The 14,157-nt window shown below is 38.2% G+C and overlaps 1 protein-coding gene across 1 annotated transcript; it reads right to left on the bottom strand.

The window, feature by feature from the left end:
- Positions 1–2,735: 2,735 nt before the first annotated feature.
- Positions 2,736–10,928, bottom strand: arpc1a (actin related protein 2/3 complex, subunit 1A). Its single transcript, XM_044113129.1, has 11 exons — positions 10,591–10,928; positions 9,893–9,986; positions 9,505–9,609; positions 8,126–8,348; positions 7,151–7,258; positions 6,914–7,017; positions 6,716–6,824; positions 4,763–4,838; positions 4,490–4,683; positions 3,575–3,665; positions 2,736–3,498 (listed from the first exon to the last, which is right to left on the bottom strand). The coding sequence occupies exons 2-11, from the start codon at positions 9,954–9,956 to the stop codon at positions 3,460–3,462; spliced, it is 1,113 nt and encodes a 370-aa protein (XP_043969064.1). The 5' UTR covers positions 9,957–9,986; positions 10,591–10,928; the 3' UTR covers positions 2,736–3,459.
- Positions 10,929–14,157: the final 3,229 nt, after the last annotated feature.

Here is a 14,157-nt window from a genome sequence, read left to right as displayed (position 1 = left end):
GATTTAATAGATCCAGCACAAGCCTTAGGTTGTTTGTGATGTGTCGGTGGGAAATAAAGCCTGATTAAGATTCATCAATATTTTGTTATCAGCCTGAAATAAAACTTTACAATGTTTAATAGAGTCAATTAGTAAAGAAGCTTTTTCATCTGAGTATTTAGAGGAATAGAGATAGTTGTAAAAATTGGAAAAAAATGAACCATGGGTTTTATGGTCTGATACAATCTTGTCATTAACTTTAAGTGCATCTAAAGTATTATGAAGTTTAGATTTTTCTAAACCAAAAAAGTAGGAAGAACACTGTTCCCCTTCCTCCAACCATCTAGCTCTAGACCTGACAAATGCTTTGTATATTTCATCAAGTTTAGTTTGACATTCGGAGAGATAGGTCATCCTCATTAAGGTTACAGTTAACTCCCGCTCTCCGGGTCCGTGCCGCTCCTCGACTGAGATTTTTAGAGAATCACATAGAGGTTCTCATCAACATGATGATGTCAAACAACCTGTGTCAGGTTTTTGTTTTAGTTGCTATGGAAGCACAAGGAGTTATGTGTATGATAAGATTACTGTAAATATCAAAAGTCAATAAATGTGCATAAATTTAAGTTTAGAATTTGTCCTGTTTTCCAACTCATACATACATGTAATCTGAGCTATTACCTATGAGAATACTTGTAAACAATTAAATTAATAAAAGTATTTTTGATAAGTTTTATAAAGAGAGAAAGTACTTTTTCCAGAAGTAAGAGAACACATGAATCACATTTATAAACTGGCTCTAAGCCATCTGCTTGATCAATTTTGAACTTTGGGTGAGGAGGATCCTCTTAACCTCCTGATAAGTGGGTCTTTTTTGACCCAGTAACATTCCTCTTTAGGTCCAAAGATAATAACTTGAGTTTTGTTTTTGTTCAGCTGAAGAACGCTATGGCACTTCCTTGCACTGATTTGTTCTAAGCAACTATTCGGTGCTTGGATTGGTTCAGAGGGACCTGCTGATGGCACTCAGCTGTATAAACCCTGATGAATCCAATCTGCTATGTAGACTACAAGCACATCTTGAGGACATTAAAATCTCTATGACACTAAACTTCCTTCTTTTAGATTCTGAGACGACAGACGTTAAAAAAGTACTTGCTTAGTCAATCACTTCATCTGGATGGTATGGAAGGCCGTTTCCGCCACTTCACCATTTTATATAAAAAATAAATAAAATAAATTTTCTCATAATGAGATAGCATCTAATTATATTGAGATAGTACCTCAAAATAATGATACTATCTCAATATAATGAGATAGTATCTCAAAATAATAAGATACTGGAAATGATAAGATAATCTGGAAATAGCAAGATACTATCTCATTATTTTGAGATGAGTTAATATGTCAATATAATGAGATTGTAATATTGAGATACACCCCCTTAACTCCTCCCTGCCCCCTTTCAAACCTGTTCAGTGTTCTTTATTTCCCAAAGGTATGAAGGGATGGGGGTGGGAGGATGAATATTTCAGCTGCCTGAAATGATCTGTTCCCCTTCCATAACCAGCAAGTCTTTAACTATATTTTTTCCTCAACAATAAATCCTGAAAGTTTGAAAACATTTGCTATTATTTGCCAAAGTTAAGAGGGGGAAACCAAATTAACCACCTAAGATAATCTGTTCCCCCTTCAAACAGCATTGAACAGGGGAAGATTATTTCAGACAGGAAATAACATGATTTGTTGTTCAGACAGGAATAAACACAGTTAAAGAGTTTGTGAAAAAATAATTAGCTCCCATGTTATAGATGGAGAACAGATTTTCAGGCAGCTATAATATTTGGTTCCCCTCATAACTTTGGCAAATAAGGAGGAAATGTTACCACAATCACAGGATTTGTTGTTGATGAAGACAGGAATAAACAGTTAAATACTTGCTGGTAAAGTAATTTGTCCCTAATCAGGAACAGATTACTTCAGGTGGCTGAAATATCCATTCATCGCCTCCATGCGCTGCCCCATAACTTTGGGAAATAACTGTTTCCAAATTCTCAAAGATTGTTATGTGTGATAGCATGCAGTATGAAAAAAAGACTGATTCTCTTGGCAATTAAAAACCAACACAGGACAGTGTAATAAGTATACGTAGCCCTTTAGGGGACATGGGGACATTTGTTTCTTTTGCATTACCTCGCAAAACGTTTGCATTCCTTTACAATACTTTTGTTACCTCGCAACATTTGCTGGTCTACTATACTGTCACAAAACTAAATTTCAAATTTCAAATCTATACACATTTAAAGAGTCTCTGGTGCAAATAAACTGATTGAGAATCGATTTATTCACTGAATGTCTATTTGTGTAAGGTGGCGACGGAACTGCACATGAAAACATCCCTTAAACCATTCAGACTACCAACACAAGAGACACAATCAAAACCATCAGGTGTCACATATTATTTTTGTTAAAGGATGATCAGTTTGTTTCCAGATGTTATGAAATAAAACTTCTAAAAAAAGTTTTTAAAAATTGTTTTAGAACATCTGGCTTCAAGTCGTTACACCGTGCCCAGTACAGGGGGCGCTCATTCCGTTCTCTTAACATGCCAAGAAGCGTCACTTGTTTTAACTGACACGAATGTTTTGAGTTTATTGAGCCCCAATATTCTACATACTTTCAAGTAACAAAGTGAGAATACACAAAAAGTACCTGCTGTCAGAAAATGTACACAAATAAAGAGTGCAGTCACTTAGTTGTGTAGTGTAAATGTACTTCATCTTTATTTCATGTCAACCTCATGATCAGTTACATAGAAATCCTCCATTGATGGTTTTAGTGTGGTAGTTCAGAGCGTAGTGCTGGCCAGGCGTGACACTGCAGCTTCAACAGCTGCTCCCCTCAATCCTCCAACATCAGATCTTGTACAGGTTTTGATCAGACAACGATCAACATTTGCTCAGCATTTTAATAACCCCTGGCCTGAAGTCTAAATTGTTTTACCAACTCAGTGAGGACAAACACCTGTACAGGAGATCATGTTCAGATTGGAGTGAGATAAAATACAGTCTGGGATTTTTGGATAAAACATACCTTTTAGCGTTCATCTTTTGGTACTGGAGGTTAGAGAACATAAAAACACACATTTCACATCACGTTTAGTACGTGTCAGAGGACCTTCCCCCTTTTACACCTGGTTAACCTTTATTTAAAAGCAAAGAAAAAGAAAAAAAAAATCAGTGATCTCACACCACAGCTCAGTGTGTGTAGTGCGTGTGTGTTTGTGAGTATGTGAAGGACACGCCCAACAAGAGTGTTTAATGGTCTGATCAGTGCTTCAGCAAACACTCAATAGGGTGGTCAGTTATGTACTTTGCTGGCTGCGCCACACAGGTGGGGGAGGGGGACAGGGTTGATGACTGGGGCAGAGGGGGCAATAGGGGTGAAGCTGCAGCGACTTCATTCATTCAAAACATTTCTTCACATGATGCGGAGACCCTGGATAGAAGCTTCTAGGCTCTGAGGAGGAAAAACACAGGAGGTGGTGAGTGCTGCGTCATGAGTGGACCCACACTCAATACAGGAACGATTTTACCTTGAAGTCCCAAATTGTCATTGCTCCATCAATGCCCGTGGTGCAGAACTTGCGACAGTCCCTTTTGTCCCCCTCATAGATAGACACTTGGCTAAACAAGAACAAAGATGAAGACATGTTAAATGAGAAGAATGCTAAAGAAATGCTGTAAAAGTTCAGACCACTGAAACAGAATCGGGTTCTGTGGAGCTGTCATTACACCAGAGTTGTGGTGCGCCAGCATCGGTGGCCTACCTACTGACATGAGGGTGGCAGCCAGTTTCAGCAGTTCTCACCATTAAATAAATTCTAATAGCATTGTCATTCTCAATAAATGCTCACTTCTGACTTGATCTTCTATTCTAAATAAATGCGGAAAAGTGAAAAAGAAATGCAAAAAACAATCTTCTAGTTGTTTCCAATTTTACAATCACGGTACTAATCACTGCTATCAGGCTAAAAGTATCTCCTAAAACTGCACTTTTTCAGAAATGGAAGGGAAAAAAAGGGCTTTATTGTAGATTTATATTTATAAAATTTGGTCAGTCACATGATGTTTTTAATACTTTCAAATGAATATGTTCAATGAATGTACATAGATTTGATTTTCACAACATACAAAAAAGGAAAAGAATGAAGAAATCAGGGGTCTGCAGGAGACTGACAAATAGCTAAATTTGTTTAAAAATGAAAATCAACATATTTGCATACATTCATCATTCTAGCCTTCATTTATTTGCTAATTGTTTTGACATCTTACAAAAAACTAATTTTGTTTTCTTACCAATACCATATATTGTGCTGAATTTGTGAAATTTTTCTGCCTCTTACCTCAGGTTTCTCCTGTTTGACCGCAGTTCATTGAAATAAAATATGCAAGTGCTGAATTTGACTACAAACTTAGCATGTTGTGTGTGTGTTTAGTTGCAGACGTACGTGATGCTGTTCTGGTGCAGTGTGTCCAGGGTAGTATTGCGGTCCTCGGTGGTGGCCCTCTTGTCCATGTTCCTGAAGCGTTCCATGGCAGACATGTTCCTCTGGATGCTCTGCTTGGGGAGGTCAAGCTTCGACACAAAAGCCAGTGCTCCGCTATCATCACAGCGGAAGAGCATGGGGCAACAGTCATGCCCCTGAAGACACACACAATGCATTTTAATATTATGGCTCATGTCTGGATGGTTAAAGTGTGAATGTTTGTTTTAAACTCACCGCAGCTACTAGACAGTTCTCAGAAACAAAAATGACGCTGAGTAGAGGCAGGAACTCTGTCTTCTGCTGTGAGGGACTAAACACACACAAATTTACTTACATTCATTTTATTCTATCAAAAGAAATAATGTACTGCCATAAAAAGGAGACATCTCTGCTTTCATGATTGACATATGCATTTTTATACCTAACTCAATATTTTACACTGACCTGCATTAGCGTAGATAAATCCTCATGATTTATTAGCAACGAACACATTTTTCTCAAGACTACATTACCTGGAATAATGTTGGCTGATGCATCAAATATACTTGAAGTAAAGTAATGCAGGTTTCTCTATATGAGATGTCTCACATGTAATCTTTTTACGCTTACTCTATTCTGCCTAAAGATTTTCTGCAAATCATATCTCTCCCACCACCATCATTGGAAAGACTGCAAAACGTGTAGAAGGTTGATACCAGGTGAGAGAGAGCATGGCGACAGTCAATAAAGAAAAAAAAAAAAAAAAAAAACACTAAACAGACTCACGAGAATATTGAAGTGTTCACAAAAAGTAAATCAATCAACAAAGAACTTGCTTGTGAAAGAAGACAGATACAAAACAAGGCTAGATCAGGACTAAATGACAAAGTAACCTTTTCCAACTAATCCTGGATTGCTCTTGTTGCAATCAAAACTGCTTAAGATGTGCAAAAGCTAAGGTCTCACAGTAACATTTCAAGATAAAAAATGTTTGATATAGTTTTAAAAACTGCAGATCAGAGCTCAGCTTGAGAGACTCACAGAGACGTCAACGCGCCTTCCGCAGCATGCTACAACAAGCTAGCAGAGTCGGTCTTTATCTACATACAAATTTACTTCATGATGAACTGTTACAATTAATACAGTTGTCCAAAAGCACATAACTTGGCTTCTGTGTTCTTATCTCATAACAGGGACCAGGGGCCTCATCTATAAAGCGTGCAAACACACAAAAAATGCATGGCACCATATTTTACGCGCAAGTTGGCATGTGTAAAAATTAACGTGGCGTGAAAGTTTGCGTTAATATACGCAAACTTTTGACCTGCCGTGAAAATGTGCGGCAGCCACGCAGACTTTTTCTGTGGACAATAACAAACTACAAAGTGACAAAACTCACCTAAATACACTGAAATCTGACGACATTCAGTGTTATCTAGACCAAGAAACATCAAACCCAATGATTTCTCATTATTTTAATATTTTATTGTTTAAACGTAAACTATGAAACTGAACATTTCTCCTCAGACAATAACCTAACACACACACAAAATAAAGAAAAGAAAAGAAAAGATGTGAAAACCTCACCCGAATGCAAATAGTACATTTCCTCAGTTTTTGCCTCATAAATATATAATTGTTCTGTGTGCTGAAGCGCATGAAATGCATCTGTGGAGTAATTTCATTTTCACTAAAAATAGAAAACAGGGTTAGATCAGCAGATTAACTCCCAACAGGTTCGATTATTTTTAAGGCGATTAAAGTGTGTATAATCACAAGCTGCTGCGCAAAGGTGAGCTGCGTAATTGAGGAGCGCTTTGGCCCTGATGGGGAACATCAGCAGTGGACAGATTCAGAGGGAGCCTGTGTTCAGAGGTCATATTGATCTGCTGGGAATGTTGATGATTTATTAGCGTTTAGATTAACCCAGACTGATCATCCTGGAGCTCAGAGGAAAACTTTCAGAAAGAGCCGTTGGTTACCGGTGCAACTGCAGTCATCCTTCAGTCAGTTATTTACTCATGGGGCTTAATCAACAAATGGGATTATTAAAAAAATAATTTAACCTACTGATGGTATACATTCAGTTTTTTAATGTATTTTACATTTCAAAACTACTTTTCTAAATTATTTAGATATTTTGGGAGTTTTAGAGAAACTCCCATTTCATGGCATTGTGAAATTCTTTAGGTACAGAAACCAACAAACCTGGCAGTCTTAGAGCTGTCTACCACAGTGACAGTGCTGTCATGGCTGACCCAGGCCAGACGGTTCCCAGAGGCAGAGAAAGAGACTGAGTGGACCCATCCCCCTCCACCTGCAGGATAAGAATGCATAAAAACCTGCTGGTGTGTTTTCAGTTCAACAAACAACTGAATTAGCCTGAAGTAGGACATAGATACTGACCTGCTCCTCCAAACTCTGCTAGCACGGCCCCAAATGGCATTTTGCTGCCCCAGGGCGTGGGGCCCGGCTTTTCTTCTACCTCCTTAATGTAGGCTGAGAAGACCCTGAGGCCCGAGACGGAGCACAGAAAAGACAGTTGAGAGGAAAAAACACTTAAAAAAAGCAAAAAAGGCTGGACAGTTTTTACTTACTACAGCTTTATTTCTTAATACATTTTTTTATTTACACATATTGTACCTGCATTTGAAGTCACATGAGCCAGCAGCCAGGAGGATATTGTTGGGATGCCAATCTAGACTGAGGATGGTGGAGCGGATTGGCTTCTTTATGTGTTTGCTCACCCACCTGAGAGGAAGACAGTGATTTAAAGCAGGATTGGTAGCACTGTGCAACAGAACCCAAGTAAATGTTGGTTCATTACTGTTATTGCTCAGGAAATGTCACATTAAACAGTCACACTGTTGCTCACAGGGACCCTAAACCTTTTTCATTTTAAAATTCAATACTTTTCCCTCCTCAATTATGTTTTGCCATTTTTAAAATACTCTTAAAATTTATATGCAAATATTTTACATCAAGTTCTAGAAGTCATAAAACGATAAATGATTATCAACAATTTGCCAGTGTGATGGATATTTCATGGAGTTATTCTGACCAAGTTGGAGCAGCTGTCTAAAAATCTCAAAAACTCAAAATATGGCCTAAAATAAATGTTTTAAGTCTAGCCAATTGGTGACAACTTTAATCTTAAATTCAAAGTGATAAAAAAAATTTATTAAGTGAATGTGACCTGGTATAAGAATCCCAAATTCATCATAAAATATTGATCTAATAGAATCTGAAGGCTTAATTTTGAACTTTTAATTTTTCACCTAAGTAAGCATTTCAGCGTTTTCTGTTTTTTTTTTGTTAAACTGAAGCAGTCAGTGAAAATGGACAGAATCTCCAGTTGTCATGCAGCAAATCAATGACAATGGAAATAAGTTTAATACTAATCATTTTAAAAGTTCACTTTTGAAAAAAGGTAAAGAAAGAAGAAAGCATTTTCTAGAAACATAAGTTTCTATGCTCCTATTTTAAAAGTATCCAAACATGAAAATAATCAAATTCCATATTTTCTAGGTTGCATAGGCATGGTAGGCAAATTTATTCATATATTAAAAAACGCATTTGGAGAATGTGAAAGGTGCTGCACTGCTACTTCATTCTCACCAGTCATTCTCAGACTCAAAGTAGCAGACAGAGATGAGTCGAGCTCCACTGCCGACTGCGAACTTGTTCTCCAGCGGAGACCACTTGACGAAGGTGGCCGCCCGGTTGATCCTGAGAATGACCAGGGTGGGTTTCCAAACTCCTTCCTTCTGAGACCACACATAGGCATTTCGGTCTGCTCCACACGTCACTATACGGTCACTTTTGGGAGCCCAATCAATACCTAAGGAATAACCAATCAATGACAAATGTAAAAAAAAAAAAAAAATAAAAAACTAACAAAAACCCCCCAAAAACTTTCAAACTGCTGGTTTTGGAAAAGGGTTATATGTAAATTAAAAAAAGATTGGTAATTTATTTAAGAATACATTATGACAGTAGATATAACCAAAACAAATGCATAGTTCATTTTGTTAATTTGCATCTTCCAGAATGCATCTATGACTATTAAGGATGAATTTGAGAAATTGTCTAAAAATCAACAAATTAAATTAGTCTATTCATAATTTACTAAAACGTGAACATTATTTGCAGGCACCAATAAATTGGTCAGCTGGTAAATCTGCTCTGGTTTCCCAATTTTGGAAGCTGGGTGATCAGCTAATACCTACATGTGAAGCCAATCTTATCCACTGATCTTATTGACCACATCAAAGGTCTAAAAATCAGCCACTGTCCTCTTTAGTCTACTGTGAGAGTCTGACAGACGCACCCACCAGGTCATGTCTGCACATTCGGTATTAATAATTGTCACCACTGTTACCAACCCTGAAACTTTCTTGCTTCATTATATCTATATATTCAGACAAAAAGAAAATTGTATCAGCCAAAATCGGAATTGAAAGGTCAGGCATTTTTAAAGATCAGTGATCGGTGCAATCAATGGAAACCTAATGCTGCTGTTGAAAACAACACAAAGTCAATTGCAAAGATTAACTCTGGACTGTCAACAAGGTGTTCAATCACCCTCCAAATGTGCTTATGTATCAAATAAGAAATGATAAAAACAACAATTAAAATCATAATAGTTGATGTGTTATATTAGTTTAGCAGCCAGAAAAACTGGCTGCTTTTCTCTTAAATAAAAGCAATTTCTTGATTTCATAATTTGACATGACCAACAATATCATCTCATATGTTAAATCCATGGCAGGAAAAACTTTGATTTAAACTACTTCAAGAAATTGACATTTCTATTAAGAAAGTCCACAAGGAAAAACTCTAAAATGCCCTTTTTAATAAAATGCAGACACTGAAAGTAAAATGTTATATCTCCCTTACTGCATTGATGCCCTGAATATATTCAGAAAGGAATCAAATATAAGTCAAAAATCTCTATCAAACTAAATACAAGTTAAAGAATGTGTAAAAGAACCTACCTGTAATGTGTCCATTGTGTTCCTTCAGTTCATGAGTCTTCAACCACTGGTTGCCACTTTTCTTGTAGATATGAACTTCGTGGTTATTTGGACTGATAGCAATTTCTGAAAACAAAACAATGGAAAATTAAATAAGAACTAAAAAACCAACAGGTTACCTTGATGAAAATATATAAACCCAACCAGTTAGACCAGATTCCATTGACTACTGAAGACTGAAACCAAGCTTGTCCTAACACCTATTGTTTACCTGCAGTTACTCATTCATGCATGAAGAGCTTTTATAATGTGGAATTTGATACACAACCTAAGACAGGTGTTGGAACAAACCAAAACTTCTTTGTTAGTATTTGCTATTTTTTTAATTCGATTATATTTTCAGCCTTACGTGTCCTGTCGCGATTCCACGCGTGGCAGGTGATGGGTTCCAACAGAAACTGATGAAGTGACATCTTGTCTGGGTGTGGTCCTTAAGTGCAACTCTGCACAGTCACAAAGCAAAAACTTAGTTAGCACCTAGCGACATGGATTTCCAAGCGAACAGTTGTCCTGAACTTTGCCTTTTGGTAACACAACTCATATAAAGCTAAAAAGCTGTTATGAAATTATTATCTGTGGTTTACTTTGATTATACTTACTAGCACTTAGCTTGTATTCATTGGCTAGACATAACTTGGAGCATTGGAACGACTGTACTTAAAAAACGCAGAGTAACGTTAGCATTCAAAATTTTCCTCATATATATATAATAAGTGTTAAAGGGTAAGAGTTAGACCAAATACATTTTAACACCAGAAGCCCTGAACCCGGTTAGCTAGCCACGGCAGGGTTCGCTGGTTCTGTCCAGCCATTGCCATTAACGTTACTATACGTTACAGTTTACTATAAGCTTAGCTCAAAATTCCCTTGTTCTATTAAACCTCGCTGGGCAGTCGAAGCTTGTTTAGGTCGAGGCTTGTTTCAGTTCGCTCTCTTGTACACATTTACTGTTAGGCCTACCTTCTATGGGTTTTCAAGCACCGGTGTTTCCTTAAAGCGAGCCGCCCGCTACAACATCACATCTCGCAAGCGCGGAGGCTAACTTACCTCGTCGGTCCGGTTCTGCCTGAGTGTGCAGTTTCGATAGCCAGTGAGCTAAGTCACATAAGCTAAGGGGTAAAGGAACTAGGTTAAATCAGGAGTGGACTTGAATTCGCGGACTCTGGGCAGTCGACACGAATTCGTCCAGGAATGTTGAGGGAATGTCAAGAAGGTACAACTGGGAGCATCCGGTAGCTAACTCAGCAGCAAAACCCCTGGATACCTGGCTGACAGCTAGGTTAGCATCGTCACGCTAATGGTTACATTCAAAGTGAACAAACCCGTTTACGACGAACGTCTTTACAACACCGAGTACAGCTAACACGAAAGAGCTCCTCTTGTGGCTCGAACGGAAACATGCAAAGCGACTTTTGAGATTACCCTACACCTGAGGGCAATTTTCCTTGTATATTTTCCCAAGATAGATGGATATATAGATAAAACCACAAGGATGTGGTTTAAAAGCAGAAAGTCAAAAGTTAGGCCGCACAATATGTTGAAAATTTACAGTCAAAGCAGCATCCGTGCATGCGGTATTGATATCACAAAGAATTCCTTTATCATTATCAACCAGCCTTATGGAATATCATATTTCCCTGTGACGATTTCTGACGGATGTTTAAAGACAACTTGTTGCAAACTTTGGGAGCTATAACTTAAAATAAAACATCTCATAAGAATCTTAATTACGCAGCCCGTGAGGGACAAAGGACTGGAAATATTAACAGATAAACTTCAGTCACTCAAGAATAAAATCAGTCAATTGCTGTGCAAGGATTATAAATGTACTTTAAGTAAACTGAGCCTAGAAAATCTCTTTGTTGCAGTAGCAAATAGAAAAGCCTGCGTGGAATGGGATTATGGGTATAAAATTTGCTTAATTATACTAAACTATTAGATGTGTTGTAATTTGTCAATAAAGAAAAGCATTAAATCACTGAGGAAATGCAATAATTTTTGATGTGCCAATGTGCCACAAAATAAATATTTTAACTTGAAGTTCATTCACTTGTATATAGCCGACTTGTAAAGTATATTTTAACAACAAGGCAATCCAAACTACTTTACATGATAAAAACATAACACATCCATCTATTTTCTAACACCCTTGTCTCTAGTGGGGTAAGGAGGGGTGCTGGAGCTCATCTCCAGCAAACATTTCAGGCAACCCTGGACAGGTTGCCAGTCTGTCGCATGGCAACACAGAGACAGACAGGACAAATAACCATGCACACACACACTCACACCTAAGGAGTATTTAGAGAATACTGGAGTACTCGGAGAGAACCCATGCATGCACAGGGAGAACATGCAAACTCCATGTACATAGACCCCGGGCTGGGAATCAAACCCAGGATCTACCAACTGCACCCCCATAACACATAAAAAATTAAATAAGATAATCAAATGTGAAAAAAAACAACATGCTTTATTAAAAGATTACTTATACTGGTAGGTTGACACGTTTTTACTGGTTTGTGAATAACAAAGAAATTTGCAAGAAACTGAACAGTTACAGTCCGATGATCATTTGTTAGGATACTGATGACAATAGATCAGTTTATTTTCCATTGCTTATGATTTTATTAGCTAATGAAAAATCCAAGGAAACAATTGTGAGCTACGAGGTCGAGCTGTGTCGCACGCCAGGCCTGACCACATGCAGCTGCTGTCAAACTCAGGTCACCACAGAAGTCACTTTCAAGTGGGGACATTAGCTTTGCTCATGTGTTTTCGTTTGTGCTTTGTGGGTAAAAAAGATTCACTCAGAGCCCTAAACTTGCTGATCTCAGAAGTTTAGATAATTTTTTTAATAATCCCATTTGTTGATCAAACTCTGTCTCTCAGGTTGATTCTTGGTTGCTGTTTGATTCCTCTTTTTGTGAACCACTTGTGTAGGAATTTTTTTTAATTTTGAGTATGTGTATATATATCTATATCTATATCTATATATATATATATATATATATATATATATATATATATATATATATATATATATATATAGGAGAGAAGGCGAACAAGCTACTGCTGCTGTGCACATAAGATACAAACGAACATACATCAGTTAGTGCAGCAGGTTCTGGTCCGCTAAGGGGAAAAGAAACCAACCCTGGCCTGATCCCCAGAACCAAACATGGAGAAGCAGCATTCAGCTTCTATGCACCACACATCTGCAACAAATTACTGCAAATCACCCGAAACACTGAGTGCCTTTAACAAAAGACTAAAAACCCACCTGTTGACAGTTCCTTTTGATTTGTAGTAAATGGAACATTGATCAATATATTTGATGTGTACTGATGATTTTGATGGTATTTGACAAAATGTCACATTTGTTTGGTGACTGTACTTTGAAACCTAGGTATAAATTCAAACTAGAAAACTCTTCAGCTCACCTGCCCAGACAGTCACCTCATCATGCTCCGCCTTTACGTGATGAGAAGTTTGATGGCATCAGTCTTCTCATCTCCTCCAATCGTCAGGCTTCGCTTCCTTCATAAAGTCTGGCATCCTCTTTACACCTGCTCCTTGGTCAAGCTTCGACCCACCTCCATCCCTTCTCCACCTTCAACTCTCAAATTCTTCTGTACCTTTGACATCCTCTCCATCACCAGTGTCCAGGTAGACGTCTCTAATCCTCAACCTCTCTGACAGCGGTTACCAGCGCCACTTCTTCTGCCAGCGACCTGAGTGCCAAAGATTATTTGTCAAATAAGGTTTCTAATGCCTACTGTCTCTGTGTGTCTTTCCAGGTTGAAATATTTTTATGATGTGAAGCTCTTTGAACTACTTTGTTGCTAAAATATGCTATATAAATAAACTTGATTTGACCTGCCTCTATAAATATGCCCTCTGAAATTCTGTTGAGAAAAAAACCCCTTCGAGTCACCCTGGGTTAATGCCTACATGTGCACTGTGTGTTGTAAATGTGCTCTCCCCGACCAGACTGGAGGATTACAACTGCAGGTTTATTTTAGATCCCTGAGCCTGACAGTAATAAGACGTTTTTCTCCTTTACCTCCTCTGAGGCCATGCTCATCCCAGGAAGCGTGCAGCGCCACGCCCTCTGTGCTGCTCAGATGTAAAATGCCAGGATGTTTTTGTTGTCAGGTAGATGAGCACTGGCTGATCCCAACACTGATGCACTAGTTGCCAACTTAGCCCTGCATGGCTGAGGATGTTTCAAGATATCCTGCTTTCTTCAGTGAGCTGGTTTCCTCCTTGGTGCCCTCGTTCTTTTTCCACCAGCAGTTTTACAGCAAATCCGAGCTTCTGTCCTACTTGCTTCTGTGTGTTGCCAAAATGCCGTTCATTCCACAAGTTTCAATCACACGCTCTGTGTCAGGGCTGACTGGAGATGCATCATCTAGAAGCAGTGGAGCCACGACAAAAGTTGCAAGAGAAGGGAAAGGGAGTTCAGTCAAGGAGAGACTGGCTTTAAATTTGAAACAACTGGGCAGAAAGAGTCCTCCAAAGAGTCATCTGACCACAGCCAGAAGAATTTCTTCAGGGGAGCTGCAGACAAACAAAAGAGATCAATTGTTGCAGTCGTCTCAAACTGATAGCCCT

This window comes from Gambusia affinis, linkage group LG04, assembly GCF_019740435.1.
Source record: "Gambusia affinis linkage group LG04, SWU_Gaff_1.0, whole genome shotgun sequence".
NCBI classification, from domain to species: Eukaryota; Metazoa; Chordata; class Actinopteri; order Cyprinodontiformes; family Poeciliidae; genus Gambusia; species Gambusia affinis.
The sequence above is the reverse complement of the archived record's forward strand: the minus strand, read 5'-3'. Positions and strand labels throughout refer to the sequence as shown.

What these genes read in the sequence shown, in the direction of transcription:
- arpc1a (XM_044113129.1), bottom strand. Translation starts at nt 9,956, where the DNA reads ATGTCACTTCATCAGTTTCTGTTGGAACCCATCACCTGCCACGCGTGG. An exon ending in GACAGCTCTAAGACTGCCAG is followed by an intron (nt 4,839 to 6,715) that starts GTTTGTTGGTTT and finishes GTGTGTGTTTAG; the next exon opens with TCCCTCACAGCAGAAGACAG. An exon ending in CTGCACCAGAACAGCATCAC is followed by an intron (nt 3,666 to 4,489) that starts GTACGTCTGCAA and finishes GTTCTTGTTTAG; the next exon opens with CCAAGTGTCTATCTATGAGG.